Here is a 23,690-nt window from a genome sequence, read left to right on the forward strand (position 1 = left end):
GTCTTGTGATCTGTTTTCTTTTGCCATTTAGTCTTTGGTTTCAGTATTTCAATTTAGTTATTTTATAGCCTTCCTTAAACATATTAAAAATTTGCCTACTGAAAGATTGACATATCAGGATGTCGCAAATCAGCAAGTGAAAATGAAAAAAAGAGGACAAGCCTTTTTAGCGTGCTGCAATGATAATAGAACATTATGATCCGACAATTAAAAATATTCATGTCCAATATAACTAGTGATTTTCAGAAGAATTAATTAAAAGTTTAATAATAAATACATCTTCATAAGATCTCTGTATAGGTTACCTCTTATTACCAGAAGATCCTACATATATTACTTACAACAACCTCTACCCAAATCATTCACAAATATTTTGGCTACAGATAGCAATAAAAAAAGAGCTGCAAGTAAGTTACAATTGCAGGTACTGTATAATTTTAAAATGAAAAAGAACATACATACAACCATCTCTTATTAAGACAATTTTTTCCCTTCTAGATTGACAATACACAAGTGTTTAAGAGAAATGAAGGAAAAAGTAAGATTGTTCTAGGAAGCAAAATAGCTAATATATTTGGAAAAACCTGCCATACATTCCTAATTTTTTCACATAGCTGAGGCTAGAAAAGCTAAACTTTACTTACAGGAATAGCATGTCAAATGCAAAAGAATAATTCCTGTCAGAGATGACAAGGGCTGAGATGACCTCCAAGTTCTCCGTACATATGGAACAATAAGTATTAGTTAACCTTTTACTATCAGAGTAACGTTAGCTTGCTTATTAAAATTCATCCTACATCCCAAATTTCAAAAAATATGCTAATTTTTCTGAAATACACAGGCAAGCTCTTATGAATAACTAGGAAAGGATTGCACCCATAATATTTTTAAAAGAAAATGTTACAGTCACATAAGCCCTTCAGTTCTTTGCAGAACATTTACTATCTAAATTGTTTTGCTCAAGATAGATTTCAGAACATTAAAACTTTAAATGCTAGTTCAACTTAAACAAAAAGGGTCAAGCAGAGGCAATTCAATAAACAAAGATAAAAGTCGGTATTTAAACAATTTTTTTGCCATGACAGGAAAAAGTACAATTTACTAATTAATCTGTGCAGCGTCTGCAAATCACTTGAAAATAATTCCATGAAATAAGGTAATTTTCAGACCTTTTGGCCTATTTCTGTAATTCATACTGATATCCCGATACAAGTATTCATTTGTATGAATATTTTTGATCTATAATTAAAAAACTACTGCTGCAAAGCACCCATATATACACCATAGTGTGTACACCATGTAAGAGATGCATTTTATAAGTGGAAATTCATAAATTTCAATGCATTTTTATACATTTATTTTTAAAAATTAGAAGTTTTAAAACTGATTTCAGAATTCCTTTGGAAAACTATTAAAGGTGTGGTTTTGCAGACAAACTTTTTTTTTCTAAGTTAAGAATTTCAGACTTATTTGTATCTAGAGAAGGAGAGGCAACAAAAGAAAAATGAAAGCAAAATCCACATAAATTTGTGGAGACATAAAATACATTCAGAAATCCTTGGCAAGAGGGATCGTCTTTCAAATTTACCAGCAATTATGGATCCAGTGAAGATCCATACCAAAGCTAAACTGGAGGTAGTAAAACAGATCAATTGTCAGCAGTGATTGTGCCATTTTACAAGGTTAGAATTCAACAGTCTATAAGTGTGAGTGGTTAGCCAGTAGGCATCCTAGAAAGACTGTCTTTCATAGCTGAATATTTTATATCTCTAGAACCTCAAAATTCAAAGTGATGGCATTCACTAGGTAGAACAGATCTGATTATGTCAAGAAATTTTATGCATTTAGCCTTCGAACTATTTTTCCTGATGTAGAGACTAATTAAAAAAACATCCATAGGGAACTAAAAGGAATCATTATTTGTACTGTCACAGGAAATGAAAATCTGTGAAAATAGATCATTAGATATAAGATTCAAACTTAGGAATGAAAAAATATGGCCTTTTTTAAGCCACGTGTGCATAAGTGCTCCAAAACTGTGATTTACAGCTTATTATACCAAAGGCAAGGCACATAAAACTGCCTATAACTAAATTGCGCAGTACTTCTCAGTTGAAAGCACTATTTCAGTTGCTAACTTTACCAAGTGCGAGTAAAACTTCAGTTGAAGTTTTCGATGTCAGGTTTCTGTTTCGGCCTAGTTATTTTTAGAAAACATTCAACCATTTCTGAGAACAAGTTTTTCAAAAAATCCCACATTCACAAGAAAAGCTAGAATTTTCAATAGGAAGTTTTCTAGCATCTTGAAGATTTGAAGAACTGACCTAAAATATAAATGCTGTTTTAGTGAGTAAACACTGGTATTTGGCTAAATTAAATTATGTCCAAGCACCAGTTCGTAAATTTGTGCTTATATTTTAATAGTTAAATTCCCTAAGATTCCACATGCACTGGGTATGCAGAGTGTCATGTTGAGAAGATTATTCTCTGCAACTTAAGCTTTTGATATGTGCTTATTGCCAAGTATTTTGAGAGGGAGGTAAGATTCACCTGCATAAATGAAGTTGCATATGAACGATCAAAATCTAAGTTAACTACTGAGCCTCAGTAGGAATTTCTCTTTGACACAGCTTACCCCTTACCTGCCTACTGTTCTTGTATTTTCACTGACTTGCAAAGCAACTGGTTCTGGTCATTGCCAGCTTATTAAGATAAAAAATCAGGTTATTATTAGCCATAATCAGCACAACACTTCCCACAGTTGAATTTAAGTTTGCCCACATCATACACTCATAGGAGGTCATCTACTTCAACCTCCTGCTCAAAGCAAGGTCAGCTATGGGATCAGAATGGATTGCTCAGGGCTTCATCCACTTGAAGCTCGAAAACTTCCAATAGCGGAGACTGCACAACTTCTCTGGGCAACCTGTAGGGCTGTCCTCATGGTGAAAAATATTTATTTTGAATCAGTATTGGTTTTGGTGAGATATCTAAAACAAGGACTCAAAAACATTCTTTGAAGTCCACAGAAGACAAAAGACTAGCTTATTGAATTATAGATGTGTGATTGCTTTTGCAAGGCAAGCACTGTGTATTTATTCTATTGTAAATTATGGCTCCTAATAACGTTTTGCCCTTCCCCACCTTCCTCAGAGTCTGGTAAGGTTGTTAGTTACTAGTTAATACACTTGAACCATTTAAGAAGCCACAAAGAGCTCATTGCAAGAATATTTTGAAGCGGAGAATTATTTGTAAAACCTATTCCACAGAGACAGTAGTGGAAACTATGGGATCTGGTTGACACGTATACATGTCAGATCAAGGAAATCTCTGCAGCACTTAATCCTGGTTGACTGAACTGGATTGAAATAGGCTTTGGGCTGAATTACCCACTGCACAGGCAGTTTCTATCAGCCCAGGATCTAAAACTTCAATTTACTAATCCAAACAGACTGTATACTGCCTCAATGATACTTGGATAGTAGTGGTCTGAGAATGTCATGCTGTAGCTCCCATAATCATAGAGAGAAAAATTGTACATTACAAAAACATCTCATCAAAAAGTATCTCTTACTCAGGGGTGTGATCTACACAATAGTCTATTGAAAACCTCTAAACATTTTTGTAGATATCTCAATGAAATCCAAGTTCCTGCTAAATAAGTCCTTCAGGTACTTATTATTCCACATACAAAAGAGATTGACCAAGTCTTGTACCGCTCTAATTTCTGACCTCCCCAACAAGTAGAATATCTTGAGAATACTCCTCCTTCAATATTTCTGTACTGAGTTCAACTATGAACAAGCAGTTTCAGAAATAAAATTGAAACTACCTGGGAAAACCATCATCTCATCATTACTGTACACATATAAGCGTAAAATATAATAACAAAAATTCTTGTTTTCCTAGCTGAGATAATATTTCCTTTCTAGGATAATCCCACATGCTAATAACCAAAATATGTATCTGTGCAATAATCTGAAGTGCAGCACAGTACTCTTTTCCAACTCTAAATTGTTTTTGTCCATCATCTAGCTTAGCCCATTCTCTACCCATTATTAGCTTATATGGGCTATAATTGCCAACTTTTTTTGTTTGAGAATCTACATTTATTGATGAAGGCTGAGGTCCTATTCACCTAGGTCAATTCAGCTAGGTCAATTCACCTAGTTTTGGGTAAGGTCAGTTGTATTCTTTTTGATCAAATAAGGGCTCAATAGCCGACACTCTCAAATATTTGTGTCTTCCCTGCATTTATTCTAACATTTATGAACTCCTATTTCAATACTCAAATTACAGACTTAGAAAAAATAATAGGTATGATTAACAAGAGAGGGAGAGTCAATAACATCTATCAAATATTCTAACAAGCTGACAACTGTTCACAGAAAAACATCTGTGCAAAAACTTAATTCAAAATTCCTACAAGCATTTATCATAAATTTAGATGAAAATGTTAGCATATTGCCAATTATCTCCAGTTCTGCTGTATACCTACTCAATTTAGACAAATATCTGAAAAACATCTCAAATATATAAGGAAAAACTATTAAAAAATGCTAGGTTTACAATTGCGTTAATAACTCTTTAAAATGTTGATTGTGAGATTCCCATCAAAATGAATACTCTGTTTACTTTGAGACAACTAAGCTAGCTGATCCTTCTGAACACGGATACCCTTTTAGTTTTTGTAGTAAAATTGCTCAGTATAGTACAAGAATGGATCGACTTACTGATCTACAAATAGAAAGTCATTTAATGTTGCCACTGTTTTTATTTGAAAATTCAACTTGAAATTGAAATCAATTTAGTTTGTATTAAAATTATTTCAACACTGCATGATTTTGTTGGTGGCTGGATGCCTATTGGATACTATTTTCTTTGCATTTCTTTTGCTTTTTATTTCAAACATACTTTGGTATGTCAATGATTATCAACCATAGCCTCCACTTGCTACTCTCTTTATCCTCCCACAAAAACTGGATTCACATCTGGCACATAACAGAGTCTGAAAGACTGCTGAAGGATCATACTTGAAAACTCAAAGTTTTTGTATTAAGATCTAGTAGTAGTAGTAGAAGAGTTTTCTTAATAAGGATATTAGTGCTCCTGTACAACGAATAAATAAAATTTAAAGGATGCTTACGCATACAATTCCAGTCGTAGTTATCATGCTCCACATAAAATTAAAGAAAGAGGTACCCAAATAGCTCTAACATGAGAGAAACTGCAGAAAATAAAGAACACTTATTTGGGCTCTTAAGTCTTACCTGACCAGTGTCCAGTGGTCGTACCTGATCTGTCAGTACATGTCTCACTTACAGGCCTAAAAACAGTTTCCCAGCCGCCAGTAGCATAGCGCCAATTCTGAGACTCCAAAATGAGTGTTCGCTGAGTGCCGTAAGCGATCATAAAGCAGTAGACTACATGATGAAGTTGACAACCATAGCCACAGCCTTTGTTGATATTACACACAAGTTTCTTAGCTTTGCTGCAGTCCTTGGGGTTCTGTAAGTATGGACAAAAAAGCAAAGTTGAGGAGAAGATATACACAAAGGCATACTTTTTCGTGAAAATACTGACAAAATGTCATAAATCACACAAGTCATCCTGCTATAATGCATCTCATATTAAAATGAATGAGCAAGCTTCAGGTCAATGAAAATTTTATGTGAATTCTTCACAGCAAACATAAGCAGCTATTGAACATACTTCACTAACCTAATGTAAAATAAAATACCTTCTTCAAGATTTTAAATTACTTTCTCATTTGTAAATCTGTCAGAATAACCTAACATTTGGACTCACGGCTCATATTTAATCAACATGATCCTCAGTGCTGGAATGCTCTTTCTTGATTTTTCCTTGGGCTTTCTTCCAAGTTTTTTAGTTCTCTTTCAATGAGCATCCATGACAAAAAATTTTTTTTGCCTGTTTACAGAATAAAACAGACACTTCCCAGACTAACTAACTTACCACATACCAAATGCAGAATATAATATACATGGCTGAACAGACTGATAAAAAACAGTGTTTTAACTTGAACACACTCTCAGTGCAATAATATTCTATAATTCTACAATCCAACTCCTTAGAGAATAAAGGAAGTAAATGTGTTTATGATGGGAACGCTAAATATGTTGAAAGTTATAAAATATTAAAAAATTTTTAGGTATGTGAACAACACAAAAACACAATCTACACAAGGTTTTTTTTCCATAAAATACAGTACTTTGCTGTGTACATTCACACTTGCATGTCTCCAGACATCACTTCCGCATTCTCAACAAGTTTTTTAATAAAATCTCTCATATGAGTAGTTAGTTTCAGGCTAGGCTACAAGACTAGTGATATCTGAGCGTCAAGATAAATTCAGTTCCTCTCATACCCTAACATCTTTCAATTGAATTTTCTGCAATTCAAAATTTGCGATAAATCAGGTCCTTCCAAAGTCAAATGACCACGTTCTGGAAAACTGATAATCCAAATGCTTTGAGTTCTAAAAATAGTTAGTAAAAATTTAAATTATTAATTTAAATTTGTTCGTTCATTTCTGTAAAAGAGGGTAGAATAGTTCACATCTGAAAGAAAATAAACCGTGCGAGTTCAGTATTTGAATACAACTTTTTTCATTTTAAGGAAAAAACATCTGATTCAGAATCTAATCAGCTATGAAAATAAATAAATAAATAAATTGTCCAGTCCTAACTTTTGTTCCTTATATCAGTACTCTTGCTATCAAAAAAGCAATGGTTAACTTGGAAACTAATTCTAATTAGTAACTTCGAGACTATCATAAACCTATTTTCCACAGTTTTTCAGCAGAGGAAGGGGTTTTTTTTTTTTTTTCCCAATATTGCATGCAAGTTCCTAGAGAACAAATTTCATGTCAAAATGTCTCCTCCCTACCTAAATTTACAGACATATTTACATCACGCAATGAAGTGCAATGATGATAGGTACAAATAAAAACCATTCTCTGCTGATAACTCTCACAGCGTAGAAAATCCCTAAATTCTGCCATCATTTCTCTACAACAAAACTACCTACGAAATAAGAATCAGAGAAGAATAGAGGTGCCACAAATCCCTAAAAGCACTTTCCTGTAAGATTTATAAAGGACATTAGCATTATCTTAATTGTCTAGCAAAGCGAAAATACAAGCTAATAGCCAGTATTTCAGTAAGCCAAAAATGTGAAAGACCTCACTGTATTTCAACTCATAAGTTGGATATGTCCATATAACCTGCTCATGCTCTAAGGTAAATATACAAACAGAGCTGAAGAAGATAAACTTCAACATTTATTGAAAGATTATTTTATTTAAAATATCATTGTAAATCATTCTTCTGTTATCCAGTCGTTACTTGTACCTTTACTAAGCATGCTCTTTTTTGTATGTAATGGCTAGAGCAGATAACCATATACACTGCTGCATTGTTATGTTGCTGTTTTTAAACTGAAATATCAAGGCTAAGAAAAATTATAGGCAACTTCTTTCTGTCATTTAGAAAGTTGTCACAAATGGCAAGAGAGAACAGAGTCACATACAAAGAGATATGAAAATATTTATCTTGTATTACTTTATCTGTTTTATTCTTGAAAGATACATCTAGATGTTTTAAGGGCTACTTATAAAAAAATCGTATTTTATACAGAGTATCTCAGAAGGCTTTTAGTACCACTGTGTAACATACTCTAACTGGACTGTAAACCTAAGGCCTATTTTGGCCAGAAGTAAACTATTAGCAAAATGTATTCGTCAAAATACAGGACACAAGTCTGTCACTAAGTATTAACTGGCTTACATCGGTTTTTATTTCATGTTTTAAAAGGATATAATGACTTTGCAAGATGCTTTTTTTCAGATGTAAAAAAATCTTGACTTCACAATTTTTTTTGCACAAAGAGTGCAACAGGAACATTAGCGATGTTAGCAGGACCATAAAGCATGTTATTAAGACTAGCTTCCTCTCTCTTCCACATAGCAAAAATTCTTACCGAAAGTAACTTTTTCGTAACTATTTAGAAAGGGATAATCTCAGAAAATTTTTAGAAAATATTGATAGTTAATGTTTCCTACAGTCTTTCTGTTACTTTCAAATGCCTGTTTCCTATTGAAAATGAAAACATTTAATCAATTACATATTTGAAATGGTGTAAACTTTGTATAAGGTGTACCTTTCCAAGTGTGTTGCATCTAAAAGCAATTTTCATATAACAGCTTATTCGCATTATTATAGAAATAGAATAGGAATCACAAAAAAACATAATTTGATACCACAACTACCCGCCAATGTTAAAACCCAAGTCCATTACACCAGCCTTAATTAGGGACTTAAGCAAAAACTACATGCATTAATATTAGTTGGCAATTTGACTAGAAAGCTAGCAATTTCTTTACTGAACTCAGAAGATGCCAAGCTTCCCCTCCAAATGATTGTGATTTTCCAAATTATTATACTTCTAATTTAAGCTTAAATCCTGCACTGACTTAAAATTTAATTTGAAATCTTAAAAAACAACTTATACAAAGAAAGTAGAGATACTTAGACATATTGCAGTCTCAACTGGAATTTTCTGAAAAAGAAGAATTAGTAACCATCAAGAAGGAGGAGAAAAAATTACAGTCACGCTGCATGCATTACTGCAGATTGTACATTCATAAACTGAAATCACCAGTGAAAGTGATGAAGGCAAAGGTATTGCTTGATAAAGGATAACAACAAATCCAGCCAAGACTGACAGCAGATCTTTCCTCCTAGCATAAAGTCACAGACAAGGATTATAACTCTGACTTGAAAGAGCAATGCACTCTGTTCCCATCCCTAATTACACTACTCATCACAAGCTTTCATATCCAGTTTACTTGTTTACATATGGAAGAGCCGGAGGGAAAGGGCCTTCAAGATTTTCGAGTCCTGTAATATAACAGCTGCATTTAAAAAAAAAAAAAGAAAAAGAAAAAGAAAAAGAGGGAAAAAAAAGAAAAAGAGAAAATAAAGAAAAGATTTAAACGTGTAGGTGAAAATAGATTATCAAGCCATTGCAGAGATTATTTATCCTTCAGAATTATTTATATGAGCATCACAACTGAAATAGTAACAAAATTTCAGGAATGTAAAAGGGTTAAAATGACATATGCTTGTGAAAGACAATTTTACATGACCTCTAAAGTGAATTCCTGTAACTGGCAAAAAGGAACTGGTGGTCTGTCATCACCAATGACACAGGAACACACTTCTTACAGAAGTGTGCTCTTACAGAATCCGGGGTTTCCACTAAAGAGATACAGTTGAACTCTCACCCATCTAAATGCAATATCCTATTACTCTCTACCTCGTGAGCATCAGTAGATTCCAGCTGCTATTTTCCCTAAGAAGTTGTACAGTCCTATAGTCTGCACATGACCCCTCTCTTCTAAGGGAGAAGGAAAGCAGCATATCCAGGTTTTCTCTGCAAGAAATCCATCTCCCTAATTCTTCCTTAGTACTTGACAACCTTTGTATAAGGTATGTGGACCACAAACATGTAATTAAGCTGACAACAGTGCAGCTGACATCTCTTTTTCTGTTGAAGATGGAAAATCACATTGTAGACTTATAAAACCACATTAGTAAACAGAGAGAAATAGTCATGATTACTCTTAGATTTAATTAACATTCACCAGTTTGCCTGTTTCAAGGAATATCCTTGAATGGCTTCTTTCGAATAATTGACTTAGGCAGTTACTTTCTCTTCACAATAATTATTTAGAATTGTTCTTCCACATCCGTTTAAAAACTATTTTAACTAAGACACACCAAACAGAAACAACTGGCCTTTAAATAAAATTATTTACAAGTTACTTCTAGTTACCTGTGGTTCACCAAAGGAACGCTGACAATATAAATCTTCACAAACAACTAATGAGGCTGAAGCAGATTCCATGCTATTGTGACTGACTGCTCCAACTACTTATGCCTTGTTAAATTTAACCTTAAAGTTAATTCTGCAAGAGCAGCATAGTAATAGAGTCTTGTCTTCAAGTATCTCCTCTTCAGAAGAGAATAGAAGAGAATAGACTGTTGTTCTCTACTTACTTTCTTCAGGGTACTCAAGATTTTATATAGACCTTTCTGTATCATATCCCCTTCTCAGTTCTCTTATTCAGATTGAAGTCTTGACCTATTTCGTCTTTGTTCTCACAGATATCAGGTTCATATATTTCATCATCCACATTACTTTCAAGTTTTCTTGTTTTTTATATCCTTCCTGACATTTAGGCACTAGAACTGCACATCATATGCTTGATGCAGATGCACCAGGGCTTTGTACAGCAGCCCACTGTTGTAACTTTCCATTCAGTTGTTTAAATAATGTTGAGCACTGAAATGGTGTTTTCATAAAATTAGCTGTGGTAACTACAAGAGCTTGTTACTCAATAGTATCATTGCATGCATGAAGGTGTATTAAGGACTGTCTTCCCCCATGTACATTTCTTGAAATTCAGTGCATGTGACTGTAATCTGCTATTTTATTATCCAGTCAGAGATAACACGACTGGGATATGAGCTAATATTTTGAAATTCTTCTGCAATTGTCTCGCAATTGTTTAGCAGAAAGTTGCTAGTATTAGAGTCAGATATGTTGAAATAAACAGTATGAAATGCAATAATTTTTGTCTTACTTTTCTAGCTCTAATTTAAACAAAAAAAGGAGAGAGATTGAAATTCTGGGGAGATTACTATAAACTAGGATTGTCTTGTAAAAAAAAACTGAAAATCTGCAAAAAGTTTTGAGGGAAATTATAAAGTTTACAGTAGTGCACATTTGTTTTTCCCCTATACAAGCAGCAATATTTTAAATGGTATAGTCAGCAAGATGTAAATATTGATATATAAACATATAAATGTTGATAACAGACCATATTGCTAGTCACAGAACTCTACATATTCAACAAATGACTAAATAGGTCTAACCCTCTCTAATAAATTATTTCTACCATGAATTCAGTTTCATTTCTTATTCCTACTGGGTGATTGAGTACTCTTGAGTAAAAAGAAAAGATACTACACTAAGAAGTCGGTAAGTCACAATATTTTCTTAATATAATATCTGGCTCCAAAACTAAAGTTCATGATATTTTAAACTCAGATTACTAGCATACAGCAATAGCAAGTGATAACTCAACACAAATAAAATAAAATCCAAATTGCTAGACATATGATAATCTAAAATACATAGACTACATCTCTACTAGCAAATGAAACGTGCCCAAGACTTACTCTAACTGGCACAGAAAAACCTGCATCTATGCTATTAAACTCCCGTAACCTCTTAAAATAGGGTGGCCACAAACAGTGCATTTATGAAAAGGGCCTTGTGCTAACTCTCAAACAGTGCCAAAGAACTGTTTGGGAGAAAACCATTTGGCATGAGTCAAAAGCATGCCAAGAACACTTCTCACAGCTTAAGAGCATATTACATTTCAGTGATTGGGAAAATACCCAGCCATTGTTTGGCTAGAATAAAAATAACATTAGGACAATTTCCAGGTCCCCGTCTTCCACTAGTATGGTAGAGGTAACGGTCTCTCAGTGGCTGAAGGACCCTTCTTCTTCAGGGTTTTTGGATCACAACATTCACAGAGTCAGCAAGATCAGAGGGGAAAGGTTTCAGAAGTGCTGCTTCGATGACATTGTTTCCAAATGTGTGTGAATCGTCAAAAAACACAACAAACTAGCTGCTTAACATGCATTTTACTGTAAGAGAAACGACTGTGTTGTCTGTTAATATTAAAAAGTTTAGAGCAATGTCTTCTCATCCTATGAATCAGGAGAAATTAATCAGAGCAGAGTGGGCAGGCAGTCTGCTACAAATTATAAGGTAACCTGACACACCTGATATAATGTTCATTAACAGAAGTGCTCATTTTTGCATTTTCAGTAAATACTTTATTCCTTGATGCTACACAGACTTTTGGAGAACACAGTCCTGCCCAAATTGGGGTTTTGGTGGAAAACCCCAATTTTTGATGAGAATGATGCCAAGGAAAGATGCTTGTCATCCTAGATACCACAAATTCATTTCTCAGTTCTCTATTCCCCTTTCTTTGTTCTGTCACTTTTAATGGGTCCTTTTCCTACTCAATCCACTTCAATCTTATCTGCCTCTAATGTTAATACCTATAACTCTCACTTACCCTGCTCCAGGAAGCAATTTCACCTTGACTACATCCCAGCATGCAGACGGACTAACTGCTCTATGCTACTCAAGCATCTACAAGTTCTAGAGAAAACTTTATACAGACATCAGCAGTGATCATACTTAGTAAAGTGGTTATTACCCTAATAATGGTATTAGTATACTATTAGTATATTAGTATATATACTAATGGTATTAGTATTCTAGTATACTTTTAGGCACTGAATTACTAAATAGTTACAGAAGATGACCCAATACATGTCTCAAGATATGCTCAAAAGTTAAATATTAATCACATTTTCTCATAATAATATAACTGCAGAAAGTATTCTGTCCCTTTCTAAACCTTCTCAAAATGTCAGAAAAATGGGCTTACCATCTGATGACTATTTTCTCATTTATTCTTTTGTTTTATCTTAGGCCCTTTTATTTTGCCAAAAGATTAACTTTTTAAAATGCTTAGCCTCATCCACATGCCTAATTTCTTGTTTTATTTTCATTTTTAATCTAACAGGGAAGACTACTCATCTAGTGCTGTGTAATTAATTCAGCAATCTGTCAAAAATGGGAAAAGAACTGGAAAACACAGATGAGCTTATAGTATCAAATAGTAAAGATTGCCCGATATACAGTGAAAGAAACTATTTACAAAAAAAACGTGGTAAGTGCCAAGGAGATGTGCAATGAAAAAAATAATCCACAGACTACTCACTGAACAAAATGCTGGATTACAGATAAAATCAAATTTAAATTTAAATCTACCAAAGAATTCCAGGTGATAATTTAAAGCTATTAAAATATATAGTCATGAAATAAAATGAAAGATATACATTTGAAATTACAAACATTCCTGAGACTCTATTGCAAATATAACTAAATCCCTCACTGAGTGTTTTTCAGCAGGGATATAGGGCAAGGAGGACTGGGCGTGATCCTCCAACTACAGTTACCAGTCCCAGAGTTCCTGGGAAATTTTAAGTGCAGCTCAGACTTTTGAACCTGAAGTCAGCCAAATACAGAAACCCTTCTTGACAAAAAAAAAAAAAAAAAAAAAAAAGGTGTTTTTTAAGAGAGTTAAATTATTTATCAACTATTTAAAGGATATAATTTTCTATCTACAAACTTCATCTCAAGCTAATTCAAGTAATTTCTGTAAGTACCAGAACTACAGAAAATAAGTTTCCTGTAACTTTTCAGCTCATGAATCCTTTCTGTGTGTATTCTTTGGTACCTAAAAAAATGCAAATTCTCCAGCTGATGCACTATTTCGTGCCTCTACTTCCCTACTTACTCATCTAGAAAAATCAGCATTAAAGAAAAGCTAAACTGCAGATGCTGAAGGAAAGATTGTAGCATGGTAACAACAACCAGCTGCTACATGCTACATTCATTAAGCCCTACTAGTCTGGCAGTAGACCTGAACCTGAGACAGAATCTATTCATTGTTCCATTTAGTGACTTCCTCTTAAGATATAGACAACCACATGACTGTCATCAATTCTACTGATCCCTTCAACTCTATTGACTTCTAATGGAGCTTACTCATTTGTAGGTAAATATAAGAGCATATGTAGGTCAAATGATAAATTTATCCAAATAAAGTTGATGACTGCATCTAGTATTAAAGACAACCAGCAGATACAGCCAATACGTGTTAATACTATGAATTCATAACCTAAAATCTGTAGTGCAGTTGCAGTCCTATCTAGATAATCAAGTAGCACTTGTGGTCAGGAATGCATCTCAATTAAGCTTAAGGATATTGCCTTCTTCAACAATCTGTCTTGCTAGCATAAATCATGCCTGTACCATAACAACATAAGATTAATAAAACGTGCTATGCTTGGATCTACATCTTAACTCACTCAGAAAGTAGAACTGGCATAGATCATACTTTACGTGTTGAGGAAGTGAATTATATATATATTTGCAGGATTATAAGTATTTGCAGTAAATGCCAGAAAGCTTTCAAATAAACTTGAGGATGCTGAGTCTATCACAGAAAACTACAGTGCTACAGGGTCCACCCATCACAGAAATCAACTGTTCTCCCAGAACAGTGCCCTCACTCACAAAGTGCTCAAGTCCTTCAGTTAGAGTCCCCCATCTCCATAAAACAATTTAAAGCGCTGATGGAGAATTTTCTAAGTGACTCCACTTTGGAATCTACTTTTGCCTTTGGTTCAAATTAGTTTGAATTTATCAAACTAATAGAGCACACTACAACTGCCATTAAGTGGAATAACTGGGAAAAGATATAATGCTTAGATTTGAATTACTGAAGGATATAACCTTATACTTTTCAAGATTGCCAGTTGTAAAGGGCATATCTCTGCATGTATAATGGCAAAGTGCCCAGAGCCTTTTTTTTTTTTTTTAGCATGAGTGCTTTTACTAAAAATACACATTGTTAGCTTTAATGGGAGAGAAAGAGAGAGAGGACTTAATATCCTTTTTAAGGCAGAAAAAAATATGTTAGGCATTAAGTCATCACAAATACTAGAAAATCTGGAAACCTCAGAATAAAATATTCTAAGCAACTTTCTTTTCTTTGCATATCTAACATTATACACATCCCCATGCAAATAGTATGACTATGGCAAACCCAACTACTATAACTGATGACATTGCTGCGTACTGAGCAACCATTTCCATCTTTTTTTTTCCTGAAAATCTGAGACAAAAATATTTTTCTGTAGCTGAAAGACAGCATACTGAATCACAAGCTTCCTTAAATGAATAAGCAAATAAAAGAAATCACTGTAATTTAGTCACTCTACCCCACTTTTAGAACATACAGTACCATAGCACCCTCGTCTAACAATTTAAATATCAAATTTCTCTTGCAAATTTCTCTTCCAATTGTTTGATGACTAACGTTTCTGAAAATAAGGTCTTCTGCTTAAATATAAGCTCCTACTTTTTAAAGCATTGCCTCTTACTACAGAGAACTAGCTAAATGTTGCCTCATTAAATCACATTTATGGTAATGCCATCCAAACGAAGCAGCAGTCATCACTATTCACAATCATTCAACTAAATGATTTCCCTAGATGTCCTAAAATAATGCAGCTGTCACTATTCAACATGCCCCAGTAAGAAAACTATACTGTACTATTATTCTTCAACAAAAATAATGCTATTAATATGTTCCATATAGTTCTGGAATTGAGTGCGTGTAGGGGGGAGGGGGGTTGTTGTTTTGCTTTTGTATACATTTTTATTAGTAATAGAGGTGCATATCTGTAGTTTCAGACCACATATCATTATGTTATGTTATGCTACATACTCCCAATCAGCACTATACTTTTCAAAATCCTGAAATCCACATGTGTATTTTTAAACATAATCACTTGAAAACAGGTCAACTTGTCTTCAAGACATGTAGTCAAAGACATATTCCAATTTAGGATGATTACTTGCAACAGTCATTCAGGACAGGAGGCATTTCAGTCTTTACAATAATCATGGAGGGTCTCCAAAACCCTATGTGTAGCTCAGGGCACAGACATGTAGGCAAGAATTTCCACCCTTCTGTTTCTTTCAGACAAAGGAATAAGAGTACAAGGGAAAGAGAGGTGACAGTAATTGTACATGTGAATGTCCCATCTCAAAGACTGTAACTACTCATAAGGAACAATATTTTCCAGCTTTGAAGAGCAGGCTATGTCTAAACTCCAACTCTGGATAATTCTAAGACGTGTTGCACACATTCAGAGTCACCTCACCTTGGGGTTTGAGTCGGTTATATGAACAACGACAGCAGTATAGGCTTGGACGTAAGTCATCATTCCTAACCATATTTAGGCACTAAAACATCCTCTTCTCTTAAGATGACATTTTAGCTTTTTCCTACAGTGTAATTTTTGTAATTTTCATATAAAATTATTTCTATCTTTTAGTAAACAACCTTCAAAGAAATAAAGTAGGCATGGAGTAAGAGCCAAAGTATAGTTAAATCCAGACTATAAAAGTAGTAAGAAATGACAAGTAAACACAGAAGTGGCCTCTAGTTGGCTCAGTAGGACTACTACTTTCATATATCAAGCCTGGAAAAAAAAAAATATTAAAAGGTAAAGCAGTTGCATTAAATATCTAACAAATTACTTTAATTAGTCAAGTCTGGAGAAGATCATCACGGATTGCAGAAGAAACTAACCAAAGTAAGCATGAACCATATGACAAGTGGAATGTTGCAATGATAACTAAATTTAAAAGATGTATAGTGGAAGAAAAAAGGTTCAAGATTCAAAATTCAGCTGAATTAAAAATCTTGGGTATCATTTTCAATAGCTTCATAATAACATGCATTCAAGGGAGACCTATTATTAGCTAAACAAAACCTCAGGCAGGCTGCATAAAAATAAGATAAGAAAAAAACATACATTGGTGCTCTTCTAAAAATCAATAGTTCATTGTCACCTGTCCACTAGTGAATGCCCACTTCTAACGGCCTAGTGAAGAATTAGTGTTCATGGAAAACACCAGGAAGAATAAAATACAGATATTATAAAAATTTGCACATGAAGAGTGATTGAGAAGATTAGATATGCTTACCCTGAAAAAGAGACAAATAAAAAGAAATATAGCAAGTATATGAAAGAAAGAACAGTTTAGCGGGAGAAGGCTCACTCACCACACGTTTCTATTTCACATTTTAGTATAACATCAACTGAGCATTCAATACAGCTGAAATGCTTCAATTTCTAAACTGAAAGACAGATATAGAACAAATAGGATAATAACATTTGTTCACAAAATATCCAATTACTTTTTCAAGTGTGTTGCTGCTGTTAAAGCCAAGGATTTAGTGATATTTTTGAGGAACTGAAGAGTTACATTGCTAAAAACATCAATATTTATCAAAGCTAGAGCTACAGTTTTTGGAAAATGTGTATCACCATTCCTTGATTTAAACCTCAAGGACAATTACTAAGGAAGCACATGGCCCTTCTATATAGTTTCTAGATCCTTACATCAGAAACAGAGGGCTAATATATTCAATGGAATTTGGATCTGATGCATAGTGGCAATATAGCTTTCCTAATTTTCATCACCTAGCAGTCAACTCTCAATTACTTCACTACTGGTTTTTAAAAAACAAAAAAACAAAAAAAAACCACACACTTCGTGAAAAGCTTTAACTAACTGCGCTACTAACAGGAAATATTATTTAAGACTCTATACGTGTTGTGAATTGGCACTGGTTTCTTTTTTAACATTGTTTTTACATTCTTATTAAATGAGAATAAATGACCTCCATAGACTGGAAGCGCCTTTGTCATAGACTGTACACATCTAAATCAATTTTAGGAGAAGTTAACTGTGTTCCTAGCTCCTTGCTCAATGAGTAAATTTATTTCATTTTCACTAGAAAACAGTGCGTTTATTTAATGTTTCAGTTTTGGGCTTCCATGCTCTAAGATTTCCATTACTTCTGTTATTCATTTTATGTACGTGGAGATCCCAATCTTGAATTTAGGCCCTGAACACAAAATGGAAAGATGATCATTCTCCTGAAAAGTACATGCTTGGATAATAAAGACAGCAAATGGATACAGAAGAGAAAGAGAAATACAAGGTACAGAAAGATCATATTTAGCAGCATGAAAAGTAGTTAGTAGTTACAGTACCACATTGCTAAACAGTGACATCAAAAACAGAGGAATGAAGAACAGCTCTGAAGGAGGAGCTGAAGGAAGACAATAAAGTGATACCTCCTGCGTTACCTGCACAGAGTTTTTTCCATGAGCATTTTTTTTTTTAATTTAACAAACAACAAATCTGGATCTTAGTCACAGAGAAGGAGGTTCCAACAGTTGAGCATGAAATGTGAAATGATGAAAATCTGGTGAAAAGATTTAGCTGTTTACACAGACAGAAAAAGTTAGACAGTCGGGATGCTAAACAGAAAGGAGAAGTGAGGTGCATACATATCAGAAAGAACAAACTGTATACAAATACAATGGGCTGCATTAAATATATTTTTGATCACTATATAAATAGCTGCATGCATTCATGTATGAATGTAAGTCCCAAAGTGTTCATATCATATTTTGTTTCAAATTTTACACATACATGCACACACTTTTTATTTTCATATATCAAGGACTTATGCCCTCACACATATGCACACATGTGATCTCACATAGTGGTTGAAACTCTAGGACTGGATAACATACTATACAAACAGGTCAATCTTGCATATCGTATTTTTCAAAAGGACTTTCATATATTTAGCAGGGTAGTTATGCATTTTGATAGTCTAAAGAATCAAAAATATAAAACAGAGATTTGTCTATCTTTTAGAAATACAGAACCCACACAGCAAAGTACAGTCCAAAAGAAATCATGAATCCATAAACAAGTAAAAGAGATATTTTTCCCTAGTTACAATTAAAACTGTAAATAGCCTTGAAATACTATTGTTCCACAAAGACATAAAATCATGTTTGAAATAAACATCCTTATTTCTTTTGCATGCAATTCATTTATCTCTAAATAGTCACTTTAAAATATCACTTAATTTTTCTATTACAAGGGCATAGTTTAGTGCTATACCAATTTTTTTAATGCTTCCCTTTATTTAAAAGGTCTTCTGCACCCTTCTTACCTGAAGGTAAGTTATTCTCCTCTGCACCAGATCTGTTAGATCTTTGGCCTCTTTTTCTCGCCAATCTCCTGCTCCATCTGTTTGACTGAGGTAGTACAAGTCGGTCATTATTGACCTATAAACAACAGTGGGAAACAGTCTTAATATTACTAAATTAGGACGTTGGATGAAAGAAAAATGAAATAAACATTTCCGTTACCCTGATCCAATTAAAAAATTTAAAAAGTTACAGGGACACCCTCACCATGCTAATCTGAACACTGATACATCTCAGCATCAGTATAGCCTAATAGCTTCTCCATGTCATCTCCTACCCGACAATCCAAACAACAGCCAAGAAAGATCGTGTCCTCCATTTACCATATGTTCCCTACCCATAAGTAATTATAGTGTTAAACAGAAGATGGGTTAGAAAAGCTCTTAAGCCAACTATAAAGCATTTGTTTCCGGCATGTGCTAGGGAAACCAAAAAAAAAAGAGAGAGAATTAGTTCCATGCTAAATGTGTGATCCAATGGCCCAAGGAGAGAGGAAGTCTTACAGTGATTCCTACAGTAGCTTCTATTTTAATGTAATGTTACTTGGCCTCTTAGGATCATCTTACTATTCCCGTACAGAATATAATATTACACACTATTCCTTCTATTTTTGTTAGTGAAAATTAACTATACGTTAATATAACTATAACTAACTATATTTAACTATATTTTAATATAAAGTATTAAATGTTATCTTCTACAGCATACAGCTCCTTTTGACTCTAGACATAGGTAAGCGTTCTGCCTGCTCAGAAAGACTGCATACATGCTACTAATGCACAATAGTTTAAAAAAACAAACAAACAAACATACTGAGACAGACCCTTGGCTCTATTACAAGTCTAGACTACAGACAGGACTTTCAGGACCTATCAGCTGTTATATTGAGGTCATCTAATACACTAGGGATCCTCTCCTTAGGATGACCACAGTTCAGTGGCCAAATCAGAAAATAAAGGAATCTTTGTCATGAGAAGAAAACTGGTATATGACATTTATGCCACGGGACTAGTCAGGAATTTTGTGAAAATCATTAGTTTAGCCCAAAAAGTACCACTCAAAAAAACAGAATTTTTTTATATCTGTGGCTTTGGCAGGAAAACAGAAAACTAGAGGCAAAACATTCAAAATATCTGTGAAAATATTAATGTCTCTACCACAAGTAATAGGCAGCCCAATTTGGAATTAGTAATTCCAGAGCTGATTTCATAAGCCTGAGAATACTTAAGGTTGATAAAAATTTCTCCATAATGATAAAGTTAGTGTAGTGTTTCAAACTTATAACTACTTTCAATGACAGAACATGGAACTGGTGAATATTGAGCTAAGTCAAATGGGGACAGAGCTGTCTTTATCAGCAGAGCTATCGGATAACTCTCCTTTTCGCACTAATAACTGGATTTATGCATCTGTGTCCTTCCATTCTCCTACAATTCTTCTGTTTTCCAGATGCATACTTCATATAGGATGAACAGTGATACTGACTAATTATGCCATCTACTGTTGTTGCATTAAACATTAAACCTAAACCCTTCTGCAGCGGTAATGTTCCTCTGATAGCAATCAGTAGTGCCAAATTTACATTCTATTCTCATAACACATGCACTAGATTTTCTTTTACCAGGTAAACTTAGGTTGAAATATCCTGCTCTGGCGTCATATGATCAAACAAACAATTAGACGTATCACTGGCTAACTAGCTTCGAATCACTAACTATTAAAGATGTGTGTACTCAAAGTAACATATAAACACAGTTTAGGGACAATTAGAACAAAACTAATTACGCAGTAGTTCTAGTATAACGGATTGCATATAAATAACTGAACAGATTTGACTTTTCTTAAAGCAGTGTTTTCCAATTTATGAAAAGCATTACAGGCTTGTAGGCAAACAAAAAAGAAAACAAATGCATGAAACATTCAACTGCTACTGAGCTCTGTACTGAATGAAGTCTTAGTCCCCAAAATATGTTGATCTAGTCTTTAAATGTTTTAGAATGAAAATTTTTCCACTATTAACTAGAATGCAGAAACTGTCATCATAAATCAGAATCACTTTGTAGTCTCACTATGGTAGTGTTGATGCTGAGCTACACCATTTCATTAGCATCCTTCAAATAATTAACCAGTGCATGAAGGTTTATACTCAGTCTAAAATTGGTAATTTTTTACACTGATTCAGCAGTTTACTTAAGGACATACTCAAATTAATGCATGGAAGTAAACCCACTGAAATCAGACTTCTTACAAAGAATCTTAGGCATATACTTAGACTTTTTTTTTTAAAACCGTGGTTAAGGATTCTCTTTTGTCATGCTTTCTTGAAAGATAATGCATCCATGCATGAAACCTACAGGCCAAAATAAAAAATAGTATGGAAAGAAATCATTGAGGCCATGTAGCTTAATTATCCTTTATCCGTGGTGGGCAAAAATCCATTTTATCTAAATGCAATTTGTTTTAATTATAACTATTTTAAAACAGATTGATTGAAGGCAATGACATAATACAGTACACAACTTATGTCATACAAGTTAATTACAGTATCCAAAAACGGACATTTATGAAACACATTCAAGTATTCTCTTTGATACCCAAGTTCAAATCAGAGTCAAATCTTACCAATAAATCAGGAAAATAACAAATAATCTTATTTTATTTTAAATTTGAGCTGTAATGGAATCCTACTTAACTGTTTTAAAAATATCGTAACACATCCCAGAATACATTTGCAGATCTCATATCTCTGGAGAGGACGAAAAACTCAGTATTGATACGTAACAGACTCTTTCAGTCAAAGTATCATTGAAACAGCTACAAAACATTCACAGAGAAAGTATAATTATTATAGTGTCAAGTAGAAAACAAAGCTCGGCTTTCAAACAATACTGCTCACCCTCAGCCAGAAGAACTAATCTGAATTATGGATAAAAGTAAATTGGCAGATGAAGCATATAGGAAATCAAACTGGAAACCTGCCAAACATAAATGCTATATCTACTAAACCAAATTCCTCCTTTATAATCATCGCACAAGTTACTAAAATAGAAGATAACTGAAAAGAAACCAAGGCACTCATCTGTTCCATTTCAAGAGAACATTTGAGTTCAAGAGAACAACAACAGTGTTCATATCCTTGCAAAAAAAAAATGCACTGATAAAGATAACATATTGCAAATACACTGAGGCTACAATTCTTCAACAGATTAAGCCAATTCAAATCAGTGCTGTTGTACTCTTATTCCCCGGTTCCCAATAAACCTCTCCGCAGCACTGCTACTGGCGTTCACGTCAGACTACAGTGAGCTGGTTCAACAAGCTAAACTGACAGAAAATTAACCCCTCCACATTCCTAAAAAAAAAAAAAAAAACAAAAAAAAAACCATACTTCTAATTCAGCTTCCTGAACCAGCTCACTACAGGATCAGATGAATTTCTGAAACAACAGAACATGAGGGTGACAACATATTGTTACAGTCAAAGAAAAGGAACTACTGAAGTCCTGGGATTCACTTAGACTATCATGGAACTGTGCCCCTGATCTGCTGCCATGGAAGCTACAGTTCACTGCAATTTTCTGTAGAATCTGAATTTCTATTACCTCAAAACTTTATTTATCAGTACAGAGAAGTGAATTTTACAGAATAGTTTACTCTATGCGTATTTTACCATAATTGCTAGGTTTGGAGAAGGATGGGATTACGTATTGTCCTCATGGCTCAAGTGAGAAGGCCTAAGCCAAGAGGTAAGTGTACATGTACAGACACACCAACCTAGCATGCAATGCATCCGTTACTACAGTTTTCAGTAACACTGAAAATGAGTATTGCACAACTACAAGTATTGCGTCTAGACTTTTTCTATCCCATCCCAAGAGAAAAATAAAAATATTCAAAGGCTTTGAATTCAGCTTTTTTTGCCTTATTTGCTAGGCAGGCAAACCACCCTGAATCATACTGGTGGACACTAAAGATGATGCTTATTGAATGCACAGTCATGATACAGTGACCAAAAGACAGTGAATATTGTCCTGAGATCATGAAAGTTTATGTATGCTTTTGCTAGCATACTTTATAAATACTAATTACATTCCTGATAAGTCCTTTAGTCTGCACTGACATTGGAGAGGACTGTTCTTCATTTAGCATGAGTCGCAGACTTCTAAAGAAATGAAGGATGTTATTCAAAAATTGCTGAACTTTATTGAAAGTTCTCTTTTTCCCTAATCAATAATCCATGATATTGGACACACACTGGAGTCCCAAAGGTCTATTATAATACCCTTGCATGGGAAGGAGTTTTAACACGCTGTACTGACCATTGCTGGTGATACCATGAACCTGGGAAAGTGGCCTTGACTTCAAAAGTAGACATTGTTCACATGAAGAGCTGCAAAGCAATTTCCCATATGCAGTGAATGTACCAGTTATAAATGGATGTAAATACAGGTGCTAAATTTTAAGTGCAGGCTTCATCTGTTTTAGTCCTAGGGAGGAATATTAAGAACAAAACCAAAACAAAAAAACAGGCAAAACATAACACACAGGCATATGTGAGCCTTCCATTTTCCCCTTTGTGATCTTAGGCATTTTAATGTTGCCACATCATGGCACGGATGCATGAGACCAGAGGTCGAGGGGGAGGGGTTCCTGTAATACATGTGAGATCTGTTACATTTTTCCTTTGTTGAAAATAAAACAGGTATCTGCAGATCAAAGCACAGTCCTAAAAGTTTGCTAATACACAGAAGTAAAGGTAAGGACAACACAGAAGAGTCTCTGTGCCCTCAGCAAACAAACTGCAGCAGCAAATATCTCACTAGCAATAATTGCTAACTAAGGCGGAGCGGGGGGA

General features: G+C 34.2%; 1 protein-coding gene across 10 annotated transcripts in view; it reads right to left on the reverse strand.

Annotated features, from left to right (window-relative positions):
- Window positions 1-23,690, reverse strand: part of FUT8 (fucosyltransferase 8) — a 127,744-nt gene that overhangs the window by 28,672 nt on the left and 75,382 nt on the right. For all 10 annotated transcript variants that reach the window (XM_068945601.1, XM_068945609.1, XM_068945607.1 and 7 more), the window contains 2 exons: window positions 18,800-18,914; window positions 5,271-5,508 (listed from right to left, as the gene is read on the reverse strand). In XM_068945601.1, the coding sequence (XP_068801702.1) occupies window positions 5,271-5,508; window positions 18,800-18,914 (353 nt within the window). The remainder of the gene's footprint in view (window positions 1-5,270; window positions 5,509-18,799; window positions 18,915-23,690) is intronic.

This window comes from Struthio camelus, chromosome 5 (assembly GCF_040807025.1).
Source record: "Struthio camelus isolate bStrCam1 chromosome 5, bStrCam1.hap1, whole genome shotgun sequence".
Lineage (NCBI taxonomy): Eukaryota > Metazoa > Chordata > Aves > Struthioniformes > Struthionidae > Struthio > Struthio camelus.